General features: G+C 51.1%; 2 protein-coding genes across 11 annotated transcripts in view; both read right to left on the bottom strand.

Annotated features, from left to right (window-relative positions):
- Gatad2a (GATA zinc finger domain containing 2A) overlaps positions 1 to 11451 on the bottom strand; it is an 83045-nt gene extending 71594 nt beyond the window's left edge. For 6 of the 10 annotated variants that reach the window (XM_013147543.3, XM_005001631.4, XM_013147540.3 and 3 more), the window contains exon 1: positions 11309 to 11444. The gene's annotated coding sequence lies outside the window, so the exon portion shown is untranslated. Of the gene's footprint in view, positions 1 to 1980; positions 2111 to 11308 lie in introns of those variants that run through there. The other 4 variants (XM_013147545.3, XM_063228047.1, XM_005001636.4 and 1 more) reach the window with 4 other exon arrangements.
- On the bottom strand, positions 11171 to 12195 carry LOC106026549 (uncharacterized protein DKFZp434B061-like). Its single transcript, XM_013147410.1, has 3 exons — positions 12061 to 12195; positions 11664 to 11852; positions 11171 to 11578 (listed from the first exon to the last, which is right to left on the bottom strand). The coding sequence occupies exons 1-3, from the start codon at positions 12193 to 12195 to the stop codon at positions 11171 to 11173; spliced, it is 732 nt and encodes a 243-aa protein (XP_013002864.1).
- Positions 12196 to 19876: the final 7681 nt, after the last annotated feature.

Here is a 19876-nt window from a genome sequence, read left to right as displayed (position 1 = left end):
GCACTAGCATGTGGGGCTCAGCCCTGCCTGCAGCCAGGCACATTCCATTCAGAGCCAGTCTCTGGGTGGCCCTGACCTCGTCCTGCTGTTCCAGGGCTGGGCACCATCAATTCCCTAAAGGGTTAAGCACAAACTGCTCAGAAGTCTTGTGAACCGGAAGTGCATCTCCCAGGGCCTCCATCTGCCTGTGTCATTCCCTGGCAAGGAATATGTCTTTTGTGTCTACATATGGTTTAGAAAAAAACGTCCCCACCTAATTCACATAAACGTTAAGTCATTGAAAAGTGAGTCAGCTATGTTTTCTATTAATTAATTAGAGAATTAGAAGAAAAAATTTAAATCTACTGGAAGAAAACCTATCTGCCAGCCATTTTATTTGGGGCAGGGAGACCTTTTTTTTTTTTAATGTTTTTTTGTCTTTGGGATTAGGGGTGGAACCCAGGGCCTTCTCACTAAGCCCAGTCTACGTTAACTTTTTTCCCTTGGTGGTGGTGGGATATCAGGCTCTCCAAATTACTAAATTGGCCAGGCTGAGCTCACACTTGCTACCCTCCTGCCTCAGCCTCCCACAGTGCTGGATTGCAGACATGCACCATGATACCCAGCTCTCTTCCTGTCAGATGTTAGTGATCAGCCTATTTAACCTGCTCAGGGAAGAAACAGTGTGAGCCATGTCCTCTGCCTGGCTGCTAACAAATAGCCTTGGCACAGACCTGAAGGAAAATGTATTTAAAAACTTGGCATCCAGCTGGTACCCTATTCCCCATTTGTTAAATGGCAAATCTTCCAACTTGACACATTGTGAAAGAGAAAAAAAAACATTCCTCCCCCAAAATAAAAAAGTCAATAAAAATATCCCTTCTCAAACTGGGTGTGGTGGCAGACACCTATAACCCTGGCACTCGGTTGGCAGAGGCAGGAGGATTAACTAGGGAGAGTTCAAGGCCAGCATAGGCTGTCTAGTAAGTTCAAGGACAGGGTGGACCCCATAGACTGTCTCTAAATAAACAAATAAATAAATAAATAAAATCTTTTCTGTTTTTCCTGACAAAACAGGTAACACTTCCCCTCACACAGGTGAGTGCCTTTCTAGTTTACTTTCTCCTTCACAGCTTGATACTGGTCATCCCTCTCCCAAGCAGCTGATCTCTTACTACCTCCAGGTTGGGGAAAACAATACCTCACCCCACTTCTTTTTTTTTTTGCCTTTTAAAATAGGTTCTCACTATATAGTTCAGGCTGGCCTTCAACTCACTACATATCACAAGCTGGCTTCAAACGTACCAAGATCCTCCTGTCTCAGCCTCCCAAGTACAGGGACTATGGAACACCCTCATTTAAATTCAGGTCAAAGGTCAACTTTCTTTCTTTTTCTTTTCTTTTTTTTTTTTTTTTTTTTTTTTTTTTTTGTCTTTTTCCTTTTTATCGGTACCAGGGATTGAACTCACGACTGCCTGCTGGCAAGGCAGGTGCTTATGCCACTGAGCTAAATCCCCAGCCCCAAAGGTCGACTTTCAATAGAGATTAAATATAAAGCTTAAATATTGAAAATACTATAAAATTTTTTGAATTATTTTTGATCAGTGAAGAATTTTAAAGTCAGGAAGCCAGGCATGGTGGCTCACATCTCTAATCATATCACACAGGAGGCTGTGGCAGGAGGATCCCAAATTCAAGCCCAGGGTGGGCAAATCACTTCAAAATATACAATAGTAGGGGCTGGGAATTTAGCTCAGCGGCATAAGCGCCTGCCTTGCAAGCAGGCAGTCGTGAGTTTGATCCCCAGTACCAATAAAAAGGAAAAAGACAAAAAAAAAAAAAAAAAAAAATATATATATATATATATATATATATATATACACACACACACACAATAGTACACCCCCACTTAAAAAAAAAAAGGATGTAGCTAAGAAAGTCCTGAGTTCAAATTTTAGTGCCAAAAGACAAATAATAATAATCACTTTGGGTTTTCCTTACCAAAAAGTGTTGGGCTCCCACTCCGGCTTTCAGAGGAAGATAACCTCCTCGGGTCAAGGGAACACACTTGGCTGCCTTTCACAGGAGTTCCTGAATCTCCCACAAGATTCCACTCCCCAGGATGCCACCTGACAAACACTTCCATCCTCCTTCCTCCAGGCAGCTGTGGCATTTTTCAAGTAGGCTACAAGCTTCCATGCTTGGCTGCACCTGACCCTGAGCCAATGAAATGAGTCTTTCCCTTGCCTTCAAGGGCAGCCTTCAGCTTAAACACCCACAAGCAGTCTGAATGCAAGCTTGCCCACCAGCTGCCCGGGGGGCTGCAGGAGCACCTGGGCTCCCCAAAGCAAGCACAGGGGCCAGGAAGGACCCCTGCCCTCACCCTCAGGATCACAGGCTCAGGACAGCACGTGCCTGCCTCTGATCCTGCCCTGCCACGAGCTGACTGACTCCCGTGCAGGCTCAGTCTCCAGGTGAGCCCCAACCTTGAGAGGCACCTACAGCTTTGGTAACTACCTACCAGGTAACCTGCTCATTAGCTGTATGCTTATGGTGCCTACACCACCTGGGAGGTAACTGAAACTCAGGAGGATTAGGCCACCTGCAGTGAGGCCATTTGCCTGAGGTCAGAGGCCAGCAGGAAGTGGAAGCTGGTCTCCAATCCAAGGTTTCCTGGCTCTGACATTCCCACTGCACACAGGCCTCCAGGGTCCTTTCACAAGGGCCTGGGCAGATGTTGAGTCACTGCAGCATGCTCCCCAAGCACACTCTCACTGAAGACCTGCCTACCTGCCATAGTTCATTTATAATATATGTCCTCAATACATGACATGACTGTGACCTTCATCTTGGGGACTGGTAACAAATCCGAATCACATCTTGGTCATTTTCATGCGCCACACTTCCTAAGCCCCTTTCCCATCTCCACAAAGCCGCTCACCCTGTTTCCCTGGTTTTGCTTTGTTTGAGACAGGGTATCACTATGGAATTCAGCTTGGCCTTGAACTCATTACGTAGCTCCAGCCAGGTTTGAATTCACAGTGATTCTTTTGCCTCAGCCTGCAGAGTGCTGGGGTTACAGGTGTGCACCACCATCTCGGCCTAGGTCTCTCTTTGATTCTGCTTTTTTTAAAAGAGATTTCTGTCCTGAGATCAATGCACACCTCCCAGGCAGCCTGGGTGCCAGCAAGTGCCCAAGAGCAGCACAGCAGTGAGCAACAGGAGCATCTGGGGGCCATGCTGCCCCACAGGCCCTGCATTTGCACTGAGTGTCTGCTCAGCTCAAGAGGTGCCAAGTGTGGGTGCAGGGGGCTCCCGGCCCTGGTGAAGCAGCCTGTCAAGGAAGAGGAAGACCTCAAGCGTGTTCTCTGTGCTCACACTGGGCAGTGAGCTCACACTGCAGGGACAGGGAGAGAACAGGAAGTCAGGAGGGAGCAGCACCCACTTCCCAAGGGCAGCAGCAGCCAGAGGTGGGAGCCAGTCACCTTGCACAGTTGCCTTCTGGGCCACACCCACTTCCGGCCTGGCCTGCCCTGCCCCTCCACCTCCAGGGTAAGCACTCCATACCAGACACACTACCACACTACCAAGAAGCCCTTGGGCCTCCCTCACTGGCTCCACTGTGCCCTAAACCAAACCTAGCCCTACTTGCTGGCTCCACCCTTCACAGATAAGCACACTTAAGAAAAGTGCTTGGTAAATAACTGACCTCTGTGAGTTCACAGCAGCCCTGCCCAGTATAGGAAAATCAGGATGACACCCAGGAGGACAAGGGGGCTGGGCAGAGGGGACCCCAAGAACCGAGCAGCTACTGATACCTAGCTTACTTTTCCTGTGTGATCAAAGCAACATGGGTCTGAGTGTATCTGAATTTTTTGGGTTTTTTTGTTTTAAGTCTTTTTGAGACAGGGTCTTACTATGCCAGTCAGGCTGGACTTGGGCTCACTTTGTAGCCCAGGCTGACCTCAAACTCAATGATCCTGGTGAATGAGGCTTCCTGCTGAAGCCTCCTGAGTGCAGGGGTGACAGGCGTGCACCACCACACCTAGCTTTTTTTTTTTTTTTTAATTTCAATCAGGCAAACCAGGCATGATGGCTTAAGCCTGTAGTCCCAGCTACTCAGAAGACTGAGACAGGAGGACAGCAAGTTCAAGGACCTCTGCCCCATTTCAAAATAAAAAGAATTAAAAAGCACTGAGGCTGTGACTCAGCTGTAAAGGGCTCGCCTGGCAGCTTTGAGCCCCTACATTCAGTCCCCAGTACCAGGGAGAAGCATTTCAAACAAGGGAAGCACCTTTAAAGCTGTTTATCTTCTTTCATAATATGTACTACCATGAAGAAATGCCACAAGATTCCAAAATCCCACACGACCCCTGACTTCAAGAAAACAAAACTGAAAATCCTCCAACGGTGACCACACCAGACTCCATTGCATCTTCAGAGGATCAACGACTGCCAGGAGGAGACACTTGGCTGGGAAAGTGCCATCATTTCTGCCTCCTTTCAGACGAAGGAAATAAGCTCAAAGAGGAAATCAGAGAGGTGGTGAGGTTTTCTTTCCCTATCTCCAAGAAATCCGCCCCCACCTCCAATGAAGCTGCAGCCAGGGCTGCTCCCAAGAACCCATGAGTTCCTGCATTCATGAGCTTGTTTACTGTCTGCACAAGGATGCTAACTCCTCCAGGGCCACTGCAACAGTCCTGCTCCCTGGTGGACCTCACAGCACAAGGCACGACCCCCAGTATGCAAATATTTCTTGCTAGATTATTTGCTGGCATAGGAAATCACAGTCAGCTAAAACTCAATTTAAGTTACATTTCACAAAACACATTCCCAAGGCCCTGTGTTCAATTCCCAGCACCACAAAAATTTTAAAAGCTTAAAAATTGAGCTGGCTGTCAGGCATGGTGGCACACTCCTGTAATCCCAGCACTAAGGAGGATTGTTGCAAATTCGAGATCAACCTGGGCTACAATGTGAGCCCGAGGCCAGCCTGAATTGCATAACGAGACACTGTCTCAAAAAGAAAAAAAAAAAAACCTGGAGCTGGCTGTGATGGCATACACCAGCAATCCCAGCTGGGTATCTGAGTCAGGAAGATGGAGAATTTAAGGCCAGCATGGGTTACACTGGGAGTACAAGGCCAGCCAGGTCTACACAGTGAGATGCTGTCCCAAAAAGCTAAACTGAGCAGGGTATGATGGCACACACCTATAATTCCAGCACTCAGGAGGCTGAGGCAGGAGGCTCACCACAAATTCAAGACCAGCCTGGGCTATATAGTAAGTTCAACACCTGAACTACATGGCAATACCCTGTCTCAAAAAATTTAAACGAACAAACAAACAAAAAACCCTAAACTGAGCACAGTGAGGGGCCAGCAATCCCAGCACTCTGGGAGGCTAAAGCAAGGATGGTAAATTCCAACCCAGCCTGAACAATTTAACAACTTAACAAGACTCTGACTCAAATTAAAGAAATCAGGTTCAGTTCACTATAGGTTCAGTCACTATACTGAAGAAAAAAAGAAGAAATACTATTTTCTGGCTACACAGGACAGTCTACCTTAAGCTGGGCTCTTCCTTGAGTGTGCGTCCTCCCTCCTAGACCTCCTTAGGGGCATACACTCATGTTCATACACACCAGTAAAGCAAAGGTGGTTGGCTTCAGACTGGAAATTAAAAATAACACCACCAGGGCTGGGGATTTAGCTCAGTGGCATAAGTGCCTGCCTTGAAAGCTGGCAGTCGTGAGTTCGATCCCTGGTACCGATAAAAACAAAAAAAGACAAAATAAATAAATAAATAAATAAAATAACACCACCCATTGATTTCAATGGAACCGCTCCATGCAATAGTTGTTCCCCAGTTCCAGAGAGGTTGGCTCATTTCTTATCATCCAGATCCCACAGGGACTGAATACCCCAGTACTGTCTCCAGCAGGAAGGAAACCCTGACTTCCCCAGCTATTTCAGTTACATAAACCAACAGTCCACCATCCAGCATGAAACGCCAGCCAGGGCTCAGCCCTCGTGACTTTTAGAGCTGCCCACCCACAGACAGCCACCTCACATTACATCCAGGGAATGGACCTGCATCAGTAGCATTTCTAACTATCCCAGGTTTCTTATGGTTGTAGGATCTTCAATTAAAAAAAGAAAAGTTTAAAAAACTTCCTGTTGAAGAGCCATGGCCGTGGTGCCACCGTCCACCAGAGCGAAGTCTGCAGCCACAGAGATAGCACCATTGCAAAGGGGAGATGGAGCCCTTTAAAATTGCTGACCTTGTTTCTTATATTTTAAAAAAATAATAAGCCTCGCCCCTCCTTCATCAAATGTAATAACCTCCCTTAAAAGCACGGAGTGAGTCAAGTGGGTCAAGGCCCTGAGTTCAATCCCCAGCACTGCCAGAAATAAAAATTAACAGTAAAAAAGTTTTCCTTCACACGTTCTTCAGCTCCTAGGGTCTAGTTCAGATTTTCACCCTGTTCTGTCTGTCAGGCCACAAGTCCCCAGTTCTGTTCCCACAACAGTAAATGAAGATGTTGGGGCCTATTCACCTGCCGCAATTTTGGGGTTCTCACCAACACTAAGAAATCAAAGTGCCCTGCCGGGTGACTCCTGGCCCCATAGTCCTACCCAGCCCCACTCAGCTGAGCCCTGGGCACCCTGCAAGTTCTGGCCTCCTTGGGGCCCTAAGTACACAGTGCTATCAAAGAAGCAGCAATACCATGTAGCAGCCCCCACCTCTGCTTCTCTTCCCCAGGCTTCTGTCCCCAAGTCGGATCTGTTCCCATGAATGGATGATCATCTGTGAAGGTCCTGGAGAGTAGGAGCGGCCAGCTCACCAGGCATCTCCAAGTACTGTGGAGTTCTTCCTGCTTCTCTTCTTGCCCCAGCTCCATAGTCTCAGGGTCACCCTGTGTTTGCCCGAGGTCTGATCACAGCTATGCAGCTCCCTACCTGCCCGTCTCAAGCACCAGTTACTGGGCTGGGCCCAGTGGCCCGAACACGGCGGCAGGTCTTGAGCCTCTCACTGGTTTCATTCAGTTATCCGCTCATCCATTCATTCGCCTCTCCACAAATATGGCCTCAGAGGATATTCTGCCCACCTGGCCAGGCCTTAAATTACCAGGGTGCACACCATGAAGGGCTTGACCACAGCCGGGTGCTCCCTGGGGAACAGAGCAGAGTGGATGTTCAGAGGCACAGGCCTAACAACCCTGGAAGCTGAGGTGGGAGGCCCGCACATCTGAAGCTAGGCAGGCTACACAGCAAGGTCAGGGCCGGCCTGGCCTTCAGTAAAAAGTGGGCACTTCGAGGACAAGAGGAAAGTTGGGTACTTCGAGGGCAAGAGAAAGAAAGGGAGCCTCCCAGAGACCCTTGGGCTCTCCACTAAGATGTGGCTGGCGTGCCCCGCAGCTTCACCAGCTCACCTCAGCCCACCGTGAGACACTAAAGGGTGGCAAGGCGCCCAGCTCCGGGAAGTGATCAGGAACAGAAAGGAGAGCAGACAACATTCACTGGCCTCCCCGCCTCTTGCCATGTGACACCCCCCCACACACACACAGCTCTGCCAGCAAGGCCACCACAGAGGTGGACCTGCCAGTCCCGTAGCACAAGCCTGCACTCCAGCACTCTGGGAGGCTGAGGCAGGAGGATCCCAAGGTCAAGCCTGGCCTTGGCAACTTAGAACTCAGTGAAACACTGTCTCAAAAATAAATAAACTGGGTCAGGGTTGTAGCTCAGCAACACAGCACCTGCCTGGCAAGCACAAGGCCCTGAGTTCAATTCTTAATACAAATAAATAAATAAGCAAATAGGGATGGCGACAGAGCTCAGTGTGAAGACCTGGGTTCCACCTCCCATACCAAAAGAAACTGAAAAAACAAAAAGAAAGAAAAAAACCTGGGGGCTGGGGATTTAGCTCAGCGGCATAAACGCCTGCCTTGAAAGCAGGCAGTCGTGGGTTCGATCCCTGGTACCGATAAAAACGAAAAAGACAAAAAAAAAAGAAAAAAGAAAAAAACCTGAAAGACATGAGCCCTTGCATCTCCAAAATGAGCCAAAATAAACCTCTGTTCTTCATAAAAGAACCTGCCTCCAGTATTTCACCTTAGGGACCACAAAACAGACTGTTACAGTCCTTCTGACTTCAGAATAAGAGTTCCCTGTCCAGCAGCCTGACACTCGGCATTTCAATTAAGAGGTGCAGGTGCAGTGGGGTCCTCCTCACAGGATGGGACGTGCATAACTGTGCACTTGGGGCCAGAGCCCAGAGCTGAGTGGGAAGGGCGGGCACAGGGTGACAGGTCTGCAGTGGCCTCCTGCCCAGACTTGACTGTCCCAGGAGCAGAGGGCCCAGGAAACCCTCCAAGCGGTCCTCCACAGGGGAAAACAGCTCGAGTTGGAACTTGTGTCCACATGGTCCACAGACAGATTTAGCACTCAAATTATAGCCTCTGTAGGGGTGTTCACAAAGGACTCAAATTAAGCAAGACCCAGACGGAGGCAAGCAGGAGAGAGCCTGTCCCAAGTCAAACCGGAAAGTAAACCGGACCTGCGATGACATTAAGTGGACAGAGCTCAGCCTGTGGCTCATGAGGCCTTTGGGGCCTTCTCCCTTCGGGGTTCGCCTGAGACTATGGGTTACTCAGGTTTCCAGCTGAGCTCACTGCCATGCTTGGAACTATCTCTCAATGACAGCATTCATCACCGGGCTCCCTGAGTTCTGCCTTTAGCAAAGCAAATAAAATGAGCTCTCAGAGTGGGCTTGGAGGCCAGGGTGGGCCATTGCACACACACAGGAGACGTGCACAGGCCATGCAGAAACTTCCTGGGGCCAGGCTATAGGCACCTGAACTCCAAGGAGTGCACCTGGGGACCCCTCCTCTCGCTGTGACCTCACGCCCTGCCTCTCAGTCCTGAGCCTCAGCTTGGGAGCCTCTGCTAGGTGGCTTCTGCTGGTCCAGGGGAAACCCAAAGGCTCAGGGAGAGAAGCGCAGCAGGAAGACAGGAGTGCTCTCCTCTCCTTCTCAGGAGGAAGGGAAACTGAGTTACACTATAGAGTAGGACCGAGGGCCAGCACAGGAAGTGGGTCATACCCAGTGACACTGACAACAGGCAAGCCAGCTTTCCATCCCATCCCTCATGCCTCCACTAGCTCCAGGGCTCGAGCATGGCATGAAACAGGTGGCTGCTTACCTGGCAACCATCCCCGCTTCCCTATACCTCCAAACCCAGCAGGTTCCCCAACTTCCCCCCAGACACAACATCCCCACTTTAACACTTCTGATCTCTCCCTGCACAACACAGAGAGGTGAGTACCCCTTAGAGAGATGGGGGACCCCGAAGTTGCAGGCTCTAGGGACAGAAGAAAAGCTTCTCCCTTGGGAAATGGGCAGGGAGGTCTCAAGGAAGGGCAAATAAGCTGGACATGGTGGCTCATGTCTATGATTCCCTTCCTAGGGAGGCTGAAACACAAGGATCATGAATTCAAGGCTAACTTGTCAAATAACATCAAAGGGGGCGAACACCCTAAGGCATAAGGGAGGGAAACCCCTCAAAATGCAGGTGACCCCTTATGGGAGGGAAAGGATCTGCAGTGTCTCACATTAAAAAAAATTAAAAAGGGGGGTCCCTTGGAAAAGCAGAGGCATATTGCAGAACTGTGTGGGTCCAACCATAGGAGCATCCCTCAAATGAGGGAACAACCTTGGAAAACCAAAAACACCTCAGTAAACTACAGCACAATTGATTCCCAGGGGACTTCAAAGACCCAGAAACACTTAAAGTAGGATTGACAGCACATTTGTTACCCCAGTACTCTGGAAGGCTGAGGCAGGAAAATCAAGACTTGTTCAGCCTGAACTGAACAACAGACACTGTCTCAAAATAAAAGATAAGAAATTTATTTCAAAAGCTGAAGATCAGTGTGATGGCCCTGGGTTGAATTCCCAGAACCGCCGCCCCCCGCCCCCCACCCCCCACCCCCCACCCCCGCCGCAAAAAAAACATTGAAAAAGTGGGAGTACCCCTCAGAGAAAGACTGGTCCTCAGACAGTCGCGCCAGAAATGTGGAGGCAGTTGGCAAAAAGTAAGGGTTCCATCACACTGGGGACAAAGACCGGGTGGGTGGGGGGCCTCCCTCCAAAAGGATTCTGACAGCAGGAGAGGAACTTGGGAGCAGGCGGCCAGGAATACCAACAGGGATGGAAAAGCACTGAAGAGCCCAGCAGAAAAGGGGGACCTCTTCAGTGGGGGAACCCGGGAGAGGCAGAGTGGTCTCTGAGAGGTCAGAGACTCCTCCAGAAGCTGGATGTAAGGGGATCCCCTTAGAAAGCAGGTGCATCTCCTGAGAGAAGTGGGCCCCCCTCTTCAATGTAGGGGACTCCCAGAGAAGCAGGGAAATGTGAGGGAGCCCCTCAGACAAAAAGTACCCTCTTAGCTAGACCGCAAATTCCAGCTACTCAGGAGGCTGAGGCAGGAGGAGCTCAAGTTCAAACCCAGCCTGGGCAACTTAGTGAGACCCTGTCTGAAAATAAAACTACAAAAGAAAGGGGATGCAGCTCAGTGCCAAGGCGCTGAGTTCAAAACCAAACCAAAACAAAACAGAAAAATAAAAAACCAAAGGGTCCTCTCCTCAGAGCAGGAATCCCCTTGAGGGAGTAGCAAAGCATCTCTGCAAGAGGCCGGGGACCCCAGAACAGGGGCCAAGGTCCCCCAGAGAAACAGGAAGTCCCTCGGAGAAGGGGGCCGGCCCTCAGAGGGCAGGGGCGCCTCTGAAATGAGGAACTCCTGGGCGTATGCTTGTGATTCCGACTGCGGGGGAGGCTGAGGCAGAAGGGTCGCAAGTCCGAGCCTGACCGGGTAAACCCTGCGAGACTCTGTCGCAAAATTAAAAGTTAAATTCAAGAAAAAAGGGGGGGGGGTGTGCTGAGAATGCAGCTCAGTGCAAAGGCCCCAGGCTCCACTCCCCCCCCCCCGTCAAGCAACCAATCAATCAATCAAGTTAGAAACCCGCAAAAATAAAAAAAGGAACGGGGAACTCCCGTCAGATACCCAGGAGGTCTCGGGGGTTCTCAATAGGGTTGCAGCTAGAAATGGGGGCCCCTCAGAGGAGTGGAGGAAAAGAGGTGCCCAGGAAAGGGAGTGCAGGTCCCCTCAGGGCACGTCCCCTCAGGGCAGGTCCCCTCAGCCTTGGGGCCCCTTCAGCCTCGGGGTCCCCTCACTCGCGGGCCCCCACAGAGACCCGGTCGCGGCCGGACGGCGGAAGCTCCAGGAGCCGGGCACCGGAAGCGGGCACCCGCGCGGCGCCGGCCCCTCACTCACCAAGTTGCGCGGCGTCCCGGTCGCCGTCCCCCGGGGCCCCGGGCCGGTCTCGGCGGCGCGGCCGGGTCGGGTCCGGTCGCGTCCCACGGCGGAGGCTCCCTCAGGTGGCGCCCGCGGCGGCGGCGGCGGCGACACGACGACCGAAGACCGACCGACCGACGACGCGGACGACAGGGGTGCGCTTGCGCGCGCCGGGGCGCTGACCCCGGGCGGGAGGAGCTGCCGCGCCGCGCTGGGAGCCACCGCTCGGTCTCGCAGCTCCGTCTCACACTGAAATTGCCCGCTTCGCAGCCCGGCTTCCCTGGTTGCTAGGCAGATTTCGTCTCTCACACTTCCGGGTTGAGGCGCGTCTCACCGAGTGGCGGCGCGGAAGACCAATGAGGATCGATTGGGGATCCCAGGATCCGCACCCCGCAGGGGGTGGGGTCAGTCTCATGACAGACAGCGCCCGGTAACCAGTGAGCGCGCGGGCCGGCTGGCCCTCGGGATCGCGCCGCTGGCTGGAGTGGGCGAAGGGGGCGGGACATAGTGACTGACAGGATATCTGCCAATGGGAGAATGGAGCGGACATACGGACCAGTCAGGGGCCTGAAGAGGCGGGACTCGGGCTTCGGGGCGGGAACTGCATGAGGGTGGGGCCTTGTGGACGCGTCAGTTCTTGACGGTCTCCCTTGGACTCCGCAGGACGTTTCTCTGGGCCGCCCGGCCACTGGGCAGGGGGTTCCCCGCAGTGCACAGCAGGGGCGCCACACCCACAATGCACCGGAGCGGCCGGCTGGCGGGCGTGGCTGCAGGAGGCGCCTGCGAGACAGCCGCGCAGAGAGGGCAGTGGGCCTGGCTCCTGTTGGGCGGCTGCGACCTTTTAGGGGCCCGGGCCGCGGAGACATCGCGGGAGCCTTGCGGGCGTCGCTCTGCTGGGACTCAGAGGCCCTCTTCTCCCGATCGGGGGCATTCAAAGGACTCGAAGGCCATGGAACTATTTGGGGGAGCGTCTGAGGCCACCTGAAGTGCCACTGGGGCCACCATCCTGGCCCTCCCTTGCCGCGTGTCCCCAGCAGCATCTCTTTCTTGTCTGTTTTGTTTTTAATTTTGAGTTTTGTTTTGTTTTGTTTTATTTTGTTTTGTTAACAGGGTCTCACTATATAGTCCAGGTTGGCCTGGAATGCATGGCGATCCTCCTACCTCAGCTTCCAAATTCAGGGATTGCATGCTTGCACCACAAAGGCCTGGCTCAGGTCCCCATCATTTATCTTGTTTTCTTTTGTTGTTGTTGTGTGTTTTGTTTGTGTGTTTGCTGCTGGGACTTGAACTCAGGATCTTGTGCTTGCCAGGCCGGAACCTATGCTGCTGAGCTATGTCGCCAGTTGGTCCCCATAGTTTATGGTGATCATATTTTCCACCCAGCCCATCCCAAGAGTAGAAATGGGGTCTTCAAGCATCCCAGCTTCTTTCTCCAGAGAAGAATTATAGGAGATCGGTGCCCTTCTCAGGGTTTGGTTTTATTTTGTTTTCCTGGTACTAGGAGTCGAACTCACAACCTCAGGCTTGGCAGGCAGGTGCTGTGTCGCTGAGCTGTATCCCCTGGCCCTGTTTGTTTAACACAGGGTTTCACAATATGCCCCAGGCAGTTCTCTAAAATCATAGAGATCCTCCTGCCTCAGCCTCCAGAGTGCTGGAGTGACAGAAATGTCTGGGAAATGTGCTTCCTGCCTCAACTGGTTCCTACACCCTGGCATAGGGAGTGACACCTCTTTTTTGGAAAAAGCTGACAACATAGCCCCACTTCCTACTTTCCAAGGCTTTTTGTGGTTTTGTTTTGTTTTGTTTTGTTTTGGTTTGGTTTTTGGTTTTCTTTGCTTCACACTGAACTACACCCCAGTTCTTTTTTGTCGGGGTACACCTGTAATCCCAGCAGTCAGGAGGCTGAAGCAGAAGGATTGCTTTGAGTTTGAGACCAGTCTATGTAGTGAGGAGACCCTGTCTCAGGTTTTGTTTTGTTTTGTTTTATCGGTACCAGGGATCGAACTTGCAACTGCATGCTTGCAAGGCAGGTGCTTATGCCACTGAGCTAAATCCCCAGCTCCCTAAGTTATTAAGTAATTAATTTTATTTTGAGATAGGGTATCCCTAAGTTGCCAGGCTGGTCTCCAACCCCTATCCTCCTGCCTCAGCCTCCTGAGGAACTGGGATCACAGATGTCCACCACCATGCCTTGCTCCCACATGTTTTATTAGTTTGTGGAATATTTTTTGAAGGGAGGGCTAATTTTCCTTGCAGTTGTGCACTCTTTTCACTCTGTGTGTGTGTGTGTGTGTGTGTGTGTGTGTGTGTGTGTGTTACTGAGGATTGAACCCAGGGCTTTCACACATCCCCAGACTTATTTTGAAGCAATCTTGCTAACTTGCTAAATTCACCCTGACTGGGCTCCAACTCACAATGCTCCTGCCTCAGCCTCCCTCAGTGCAGAGATAAAGGCATGCATCACCGTGTACAGTTTAGTCCCTCCAGATTCTCATTTTCTCCCTAATTTGGGCCTAAGGCAATCTTTTCAGCCCCACAATTTCTACTGCTATTTTCCCAAAACATCCTAGCATCCCACCTGTGCCTGGCCCTGATGAATCTCTGCCCACCATGAACCCTGCTCCTTTGCCAGCAGGCAGCTGCCTCTGTTGGTTCTCCTAGTCTTGCCTGATCTCTGCCCCCCAGGACCTAGCCTTTTCCTTAGCAAGGAACCTGACATGCAAGAATAAAAGGAAAGGAGAAGGCAGTGCTGAGAAAGACCCTCTGCCGGTTGATTGGTTTGTTTGTTTTGAGGTGGGGGTCTTATATAGTACAAGCTGGCCTACTTCCTTATGTAGCCCACGCTGACTTCAAACTTACAGAGATCTTCCATCTCGGGCTGGGGATTTAGCTCAGCAGCATAAGCACCTGCTTTGCAAGCAGGCAGTTGTGAGTTCGATCCCTAGTACCAATTAAAAAAAGAGAGAGAGAAAGATCTTTCATCTCAGCCTTCCAAGCACTGAGATAACAGGTGTGCACCACCATGTCCAGCTAAACCTAAGCAATTTAGCAGGGAGTTGTCTTAAAAATGGGGAGGGGGTATGCTCTGTGCAAAGGCCCAGGGTTTCATCCCTACTATCACAAAAGAAGAAAAAGGTAGGAGTATGTACCCATCATCCCAACAACCTGGGATGCTGAAGCAGGAGGGTTTCTGGGGGTTTAAGGCCAGCTTGGGCTACATAGTGACACCCTGTCTCAATAAAAAGAAAAAAAGGATGGAAATGTAGCTAAATGGTAGAACACTTGCTAATTATGTGCAATTCCTCCTGGCACCACAAAAAAAGAACAATAAAATAAAGAAATGTCATAAAATCCTCAGAATAGCCCAGCGTGGTGGCTCACGCCTGTAATCCCAGCACTCGGGAGGCTGAGGCAGGAGGATCGTTTTGAGTTTGAGAACAGCCTGGGCTACAAAGTGAGTTTAAGGCCAGCCTGAATTGCATAGAGAACCTGACTCAAAAAGACTAAAATAAAATAAAATCCTCAGAGCCTTTTTTTTTTTTGAGACAGAGCCTTGCTATTTTGGCCCAGGCTGCCCTGGAACTTGAGGTGGTCCTCCTGCCTCAGCTTCCCAAGTGCTGGGATCACGGGCATGGACTATCACATCCTACCTGGAGGTAAAGCTTTCTCTTTGGCACAGTGTAGAATGCACTCCAGGCCTGGATACAGGCCTAACAGAGGCCTCAGGCCCCAGTGCAGAGGATGAGGGAAGCCTTGACCCTCAAGTCTACCCAGACAGCTTTGTCCAGGCAGCTTGAAAAGCCAACAAGCTTATCCCGGCCATGTGGTTTCCAGACTGACTCTGTAGATGCCAGGACCTATGAGTCTATTTCACTTTTTTTATTTCAAGAGGACACTGAGAATTTCTTTGATTTTCTTTCTGGGCAAAAGGTTGCCTGAGAGCAGCAAGGTTAGTGAGATGAAAGGGTATCTGTGTAGTCTGGAGGCGGAAGCATTAACAGGAATGGGGGAGGGTTGGGGATGGCTCCATGCTAGAGCACAGTTAACATGCATAAGGTCCTGGCTTCAATTCCCAGCACCATAAAAAAAATAAACATTAAAAAAAAAAAAAAAGCCAGGTGTGGTAGCACACACCTAGAATCCTAGCACTCAGGAGACTGAGGCAGGAGGACGCCAGCGGTTGGAACCAGCCTGAGTTACATAGTGAGTTCAAGGCCAGCCTACACTACAAAGACTTCATTCAGCCCACCCCCCTCCTTCAGAAACCCAGACTCCGAGGGAATGAACCAGTGCAGAAGGAGGAGAACCCCCGCCCCGTAGCTCTTCAGTGAAATGGAAAGAGCTGGCCCTGCATCTTTGCCAAGACCCCGGCAGGCTAGGTTTAATCCCTGCGAGTGCAGGCAGGGCTGGTGGACCAGGGAGGTGGCTCCATCCGGGATGTGCCTTCCTCCTCCAAAGAGCCACGATTACATCTTTGTGCCCAGGCGTGTCCTTCCTGGTCTGGGAAATCATGCAGCGGAACTGGCTGAGTGACATTCACATCCAGTGGGGAAATAGGGCAGGGCCAAGCTGCGCCACGGTGGCCAGGGAGGTGGGGCCTCCTTGCTGGCTCCAAAGTGAGGGCTAGGCTGGACCAGCTGGACACTTCCTGTCCCTGTCTTTCCTTAGAAGACCCGGGTGTGGTGGCACACACTTGGAATCTGAGCACTAACGGTGCTGAAACAGGAGGATCGCCATGGTGAGAGTAGCTGGATAGTGACAGCTGCATAGTGACAGCCTGGTGCGCAGTTCAGTGCAGAGGCCCTAGTTTGAGTCCCAGTATATGAAAAAAGAAAAAAAGAAAGAAAAAAGAGAAAGGTCTTGCTATTTTAATACATTATCGGGCCCTGAATTCCTGGGTCAAACAATCCTCCTGCCTCAGCCTCTCAAGTAGCATGGTCAAGGGACCATGAGGCGAGTGCCACCATACTTGGCTCTTTCAAACATTCCTTTACCATCGTTCTTCAAGCTCAAAGTTCCTTGCTAACTGCAATGACTTATTTTCTTGCCTGACTTTTTGGTTTTTGTTCATTTTGTTTTGTTTTCTGAGTCAGTTCATCTGGCCTTGACCTTGCTGGGCCTCAAACTGGAGATCTCTCTGCTTCAGCCTCCTGAGTGCCGGAGTCACAAGCATGCTCCACCTTGTCTGACTTCACTGCCCTCTTGAAGTTGCTTTAAAAAAAAAAAACAAAAAAACAGCAGAGCGGTGGCTCAGGGGAACATTTCCTCCTCAGGGCTGGGCTGCAGGAAGCAGCCTCTGGCTCTGACCCAGGCTGGCCAGCCAGCCTCGTCCTTCCTGCCATGCAGTCTCTGACGCACCCTCTGCTCCCAAGGCTCTGGTTTGCTGCTTTTTTATTGAGATAGGGCTGGCTTTGTAGTTGAGGCTGGCCATGAACTCACTGCAGAGTCCCCCTGCCTCAGCCTCCCAAGTGCTTGTGCCCTTCTCCTGGATGGTTTCCAAAGTACAGATGAGAAAGCTGGGCCAGATTTCCTCCTGGATGCCTGGGGCCAGAGGTCAGGAACTCTTCCTACTGATTGTTGTTTGCTTTGAGGTCTGGGGATCAAACCCAAGGCCACTGCACCCCTAAGCTGCCTCCCTAGGCCTTTTTAGCTTTTATTTTGAGGCAAGGTCTCAGCCTTTCAGGTTGGTTTTGAATTTGTGATCATCCTGCCTCAGCCTCCTAAGTAGCTGAGGTTGCCAGATAGATGCTATCACCACTGCGCCCAGACTCTGATTTTTTTTTTCTCTGAGTACTGGGAATCCAACTCAACCTCACATTTGTCAGGCAGGCGCTTATGCCACTGAGCTAAACCCCAAGCCCCTTGGGATTCACTTTGATTTTTTTGTACACAAACAGAAGTGTGATAGGCACACAGTTCTGCCAGAGTCGTTTAGACCAACAGGCTATGCTGAAAGACAGGGAAAATGGTCTGTCTGTGTCTCTGTCTCTGTCTTGGATTTTTCTTTTCTTTTTTTTTTTTTTGTCTTTTTCCTTATCGGTACCGGGGACCGAACTCATGACTGCCTGTTTGCAAGGCAGGTGTTTATGCCACTGAGCTAAACCCCAAGCCCCTTGGGATTCACTTTGATTTTTTTGTACACAAACAGAAGTATGATAGGCACACAGTTCTGCCGGAGTCGTTTAGACCAACAGGCTATGCTGAAAGACAGGGAAAATGGTCTGTCTGTGTCTCTGTCTCTGTCTTGGATTTTTCTTTTCTTTTCTTTTTTTTTTTTTTTTTTTTTTTTGTCTTTTTCCTTATCGGTACCGGGGACCGAACTCATGACTGCCTGTTTGCAAGGCAGGTGCTTATGCCGCTGAGCTAAATCCCCAGCCCCCATGTCTTGGATTTTTCAGCCAATCTTACTATGTACTGGAGTCTAGCCTTGAACTCGTTGTGTAGCCCGGGCTGACCTTGAACTTCCAGCGATCCTCCTGCCTCAGTCTCCTGAGTGCTGAAATTACAGACCTGTACTGCCTCTCTAACACTTGATAATCATCAGATAAATTTCATTGTAGGTGTGGAGCACCGAGCTCACCCATGACTCAGGACTCTCTGGAAACCTCTGGAATGCTCCTCAGAACAAACCAACCTTCCCCCAGAAAGCAGCACACCATGAAAAGGCCGAGAAGTCTGTTATGGGGTCATCTTCTGGGGAGGAGGAAAAGCTGTGACCTTGAGCTGTAGGCTGCGGAGCAGGGGTGTACTTCCAGCTCCACAGGGTCCCCCACGATACGAGTGGAAATGCTTTGCCGGGCCATGCCACCCACTGTGGTAGAGACTGGGAGCAGGCACTTGTTTCCTCCTCAGGCCAGGCCGCAGTTTGGTGTCCTTGTCTGCCATCCTCTTGCCTCAGCCTCCCCTGCACCTGCAGGCGCTTGGCCCTGGACACACTTCCCCATCCCTGAGCTGGGTTCTGGGATGCAGATATGAGTGGAAGGGACAGAGAAGGACGGTGGCTGCACCCATGGGACACTCCATGCCTCCCTGGGCAGGGGACTCAGTGATCCTCACTGCAGGTGCTAGGGCCCACATGGCAGCCCCCAAATGCCACAGTCAGAAGCATCACCTGGTGTCCTCCACCAGAGTGGCTGCACAAGAAAGGACTAGAGCTTGAAGCCCTGAACTCACTACGTAGCTCCAGATGGCCTCAAAACCAAGGGGATCCTCCTGCCTCAGCCTCCCAAGTGCTGAGATGACAGGGATGTGCCACCACCTGCAGCTAAGATGCCCAGGTCTTGGGAGGACTCTGCCCTCGCCCTTGGAGACCCTGGGCCTTGTGACTGGAGTGGCAAGGCAGGTCACCCTGTGTCACTGCAGAAGACAGAGCCTGGTTATGCTTAAGTCTGGCGATGGTCTGCTGCCCAGCCTTCCCCTGGGCTGGAACTGGCACCTTCTGTGCCTGGTGCCCACTGCCTACAGTTCTGGGACTGCTATGCCCCCTGGTGGCCAAGGTCAGTGCAGGCCCTGGGGCTATGACTAAGGACATCAGAAGGCCATGGGAGATGCACTTCCAGGTCATGGGTCAGTCAAGGCTTCCAGCTGTCCCTGCTTAACCCTTTAGGGTTGAGAACCCCAGATCTGCCGAGTATGATGGCTCACACTTGCAATCCTAGCACTTGGGAGGCTGAGACAGTAGGATCACCCTAGAGTTCAAGGTCAGCATAGGCTACATTGTGAGAACCTGTTTAAAAAACTTTTTTTTTTTTAATTGCGTTCCAGCCCATTGTGGGCAAGTGAGAGCCTGTCTCCAAATCAAAAGAACTGGGAACACAGCTCAGTGTGATAGTCACATATTCCATCCCCAGCACACACACACACAAAGAAAAACTTTACAGCAACTGTGACATTGGAAGTGTTGTGCTTTGTGTCACATGTGTCTCAAGTCTGCTTAGCTATTTCTTGGTCCTTGGAAAGCATCCAGGGGATGGAGGAGGGCACTGAATCCCTGTGAAGTCCATTTTCCTTTCCCAACTAACACCTCGGGCATAGGTCTGGGCTGGAAAAAGAAACCACGAGCCGAGAACAATCCTTGACCCCATCCCAGTGATCCACACTGCATGGAGGAGGGACCTCAAGGTGTCTGCAGCCCTCAGGCCCCATCCCTGCTCGGGAAAGGTGCCCTAGTTAGTCTGCCTCCAGGTTACTGTGACCACCACTGGCCAGTTCCCAGGTCTTGGGAGCGTAGGTGGAGACCATACCTGTCAAGGCTGAGCAGGACCCCTACCTCCACTAAAATGGCTTTGCAACAGGATGTCACTGTGCAGACTGATGATCCTCCTGCCTCAGCTTCCCAGAGTGCTGGGATCATAGGTGAGCACCACAATGCCTGGCTCCCCCCTCCAATTTCTATGTTGAAATTTATCCCCCCCAAAAAGAAATATATTTCATTTCTAATATTGGGGTGGGCCTTAGGAAATGACTAGTCCAGAGGGCAGAGACCTTTATAAAAGAGGCGAGGTGAGGTGTGGTGGCAACTCCTAAATTTCAGCTCCTTGAGAGGCT

The sequence above is a fragment of the Cavia porcellus genome, unplaced genomic scaffold (assembly GCF_034190915.1).
Source record: "Cavia porcellus strain 051 isolate PalLab524CR breed Dunkin Hartley unplaced genomic scaffold, mCavPor4.1 scaffold_17, whole genome shotgun sequence".
Lineage (NCBI taxonomy): Eukaryota > Metazoa > Chordata > Mammalia > Rodentia > Caviidae > Cavia > Cavia porcellus.
This window is presented reverse-complemented; position numbering and strand designations above follow the sequence as displayed.

Coding starts and splice junctions, on each gene's coding strand:
- LOC106026549 (XM_013147410.1), bottom strand. CDS start 12,195: ATGTCTCCGCGGCCCGGGCCCCTAAAAGGTCGCAGCCGCCCAACAGGA. Junction 11,853..12,060: donor GCCGCTCCGGTGCATTGTGG/GTGTGGCGCCCC, acceptor TCCCATTGGCAG/ATATCCTGTCAGTCACTATG. Junction 11,579..11,663: donor GTCTTCCGCGCCGCCACTCG/GTGAGACGCGCC, acceptor GGGCAATTTCAG/TGTGAGACGGAGCTGCGAGA.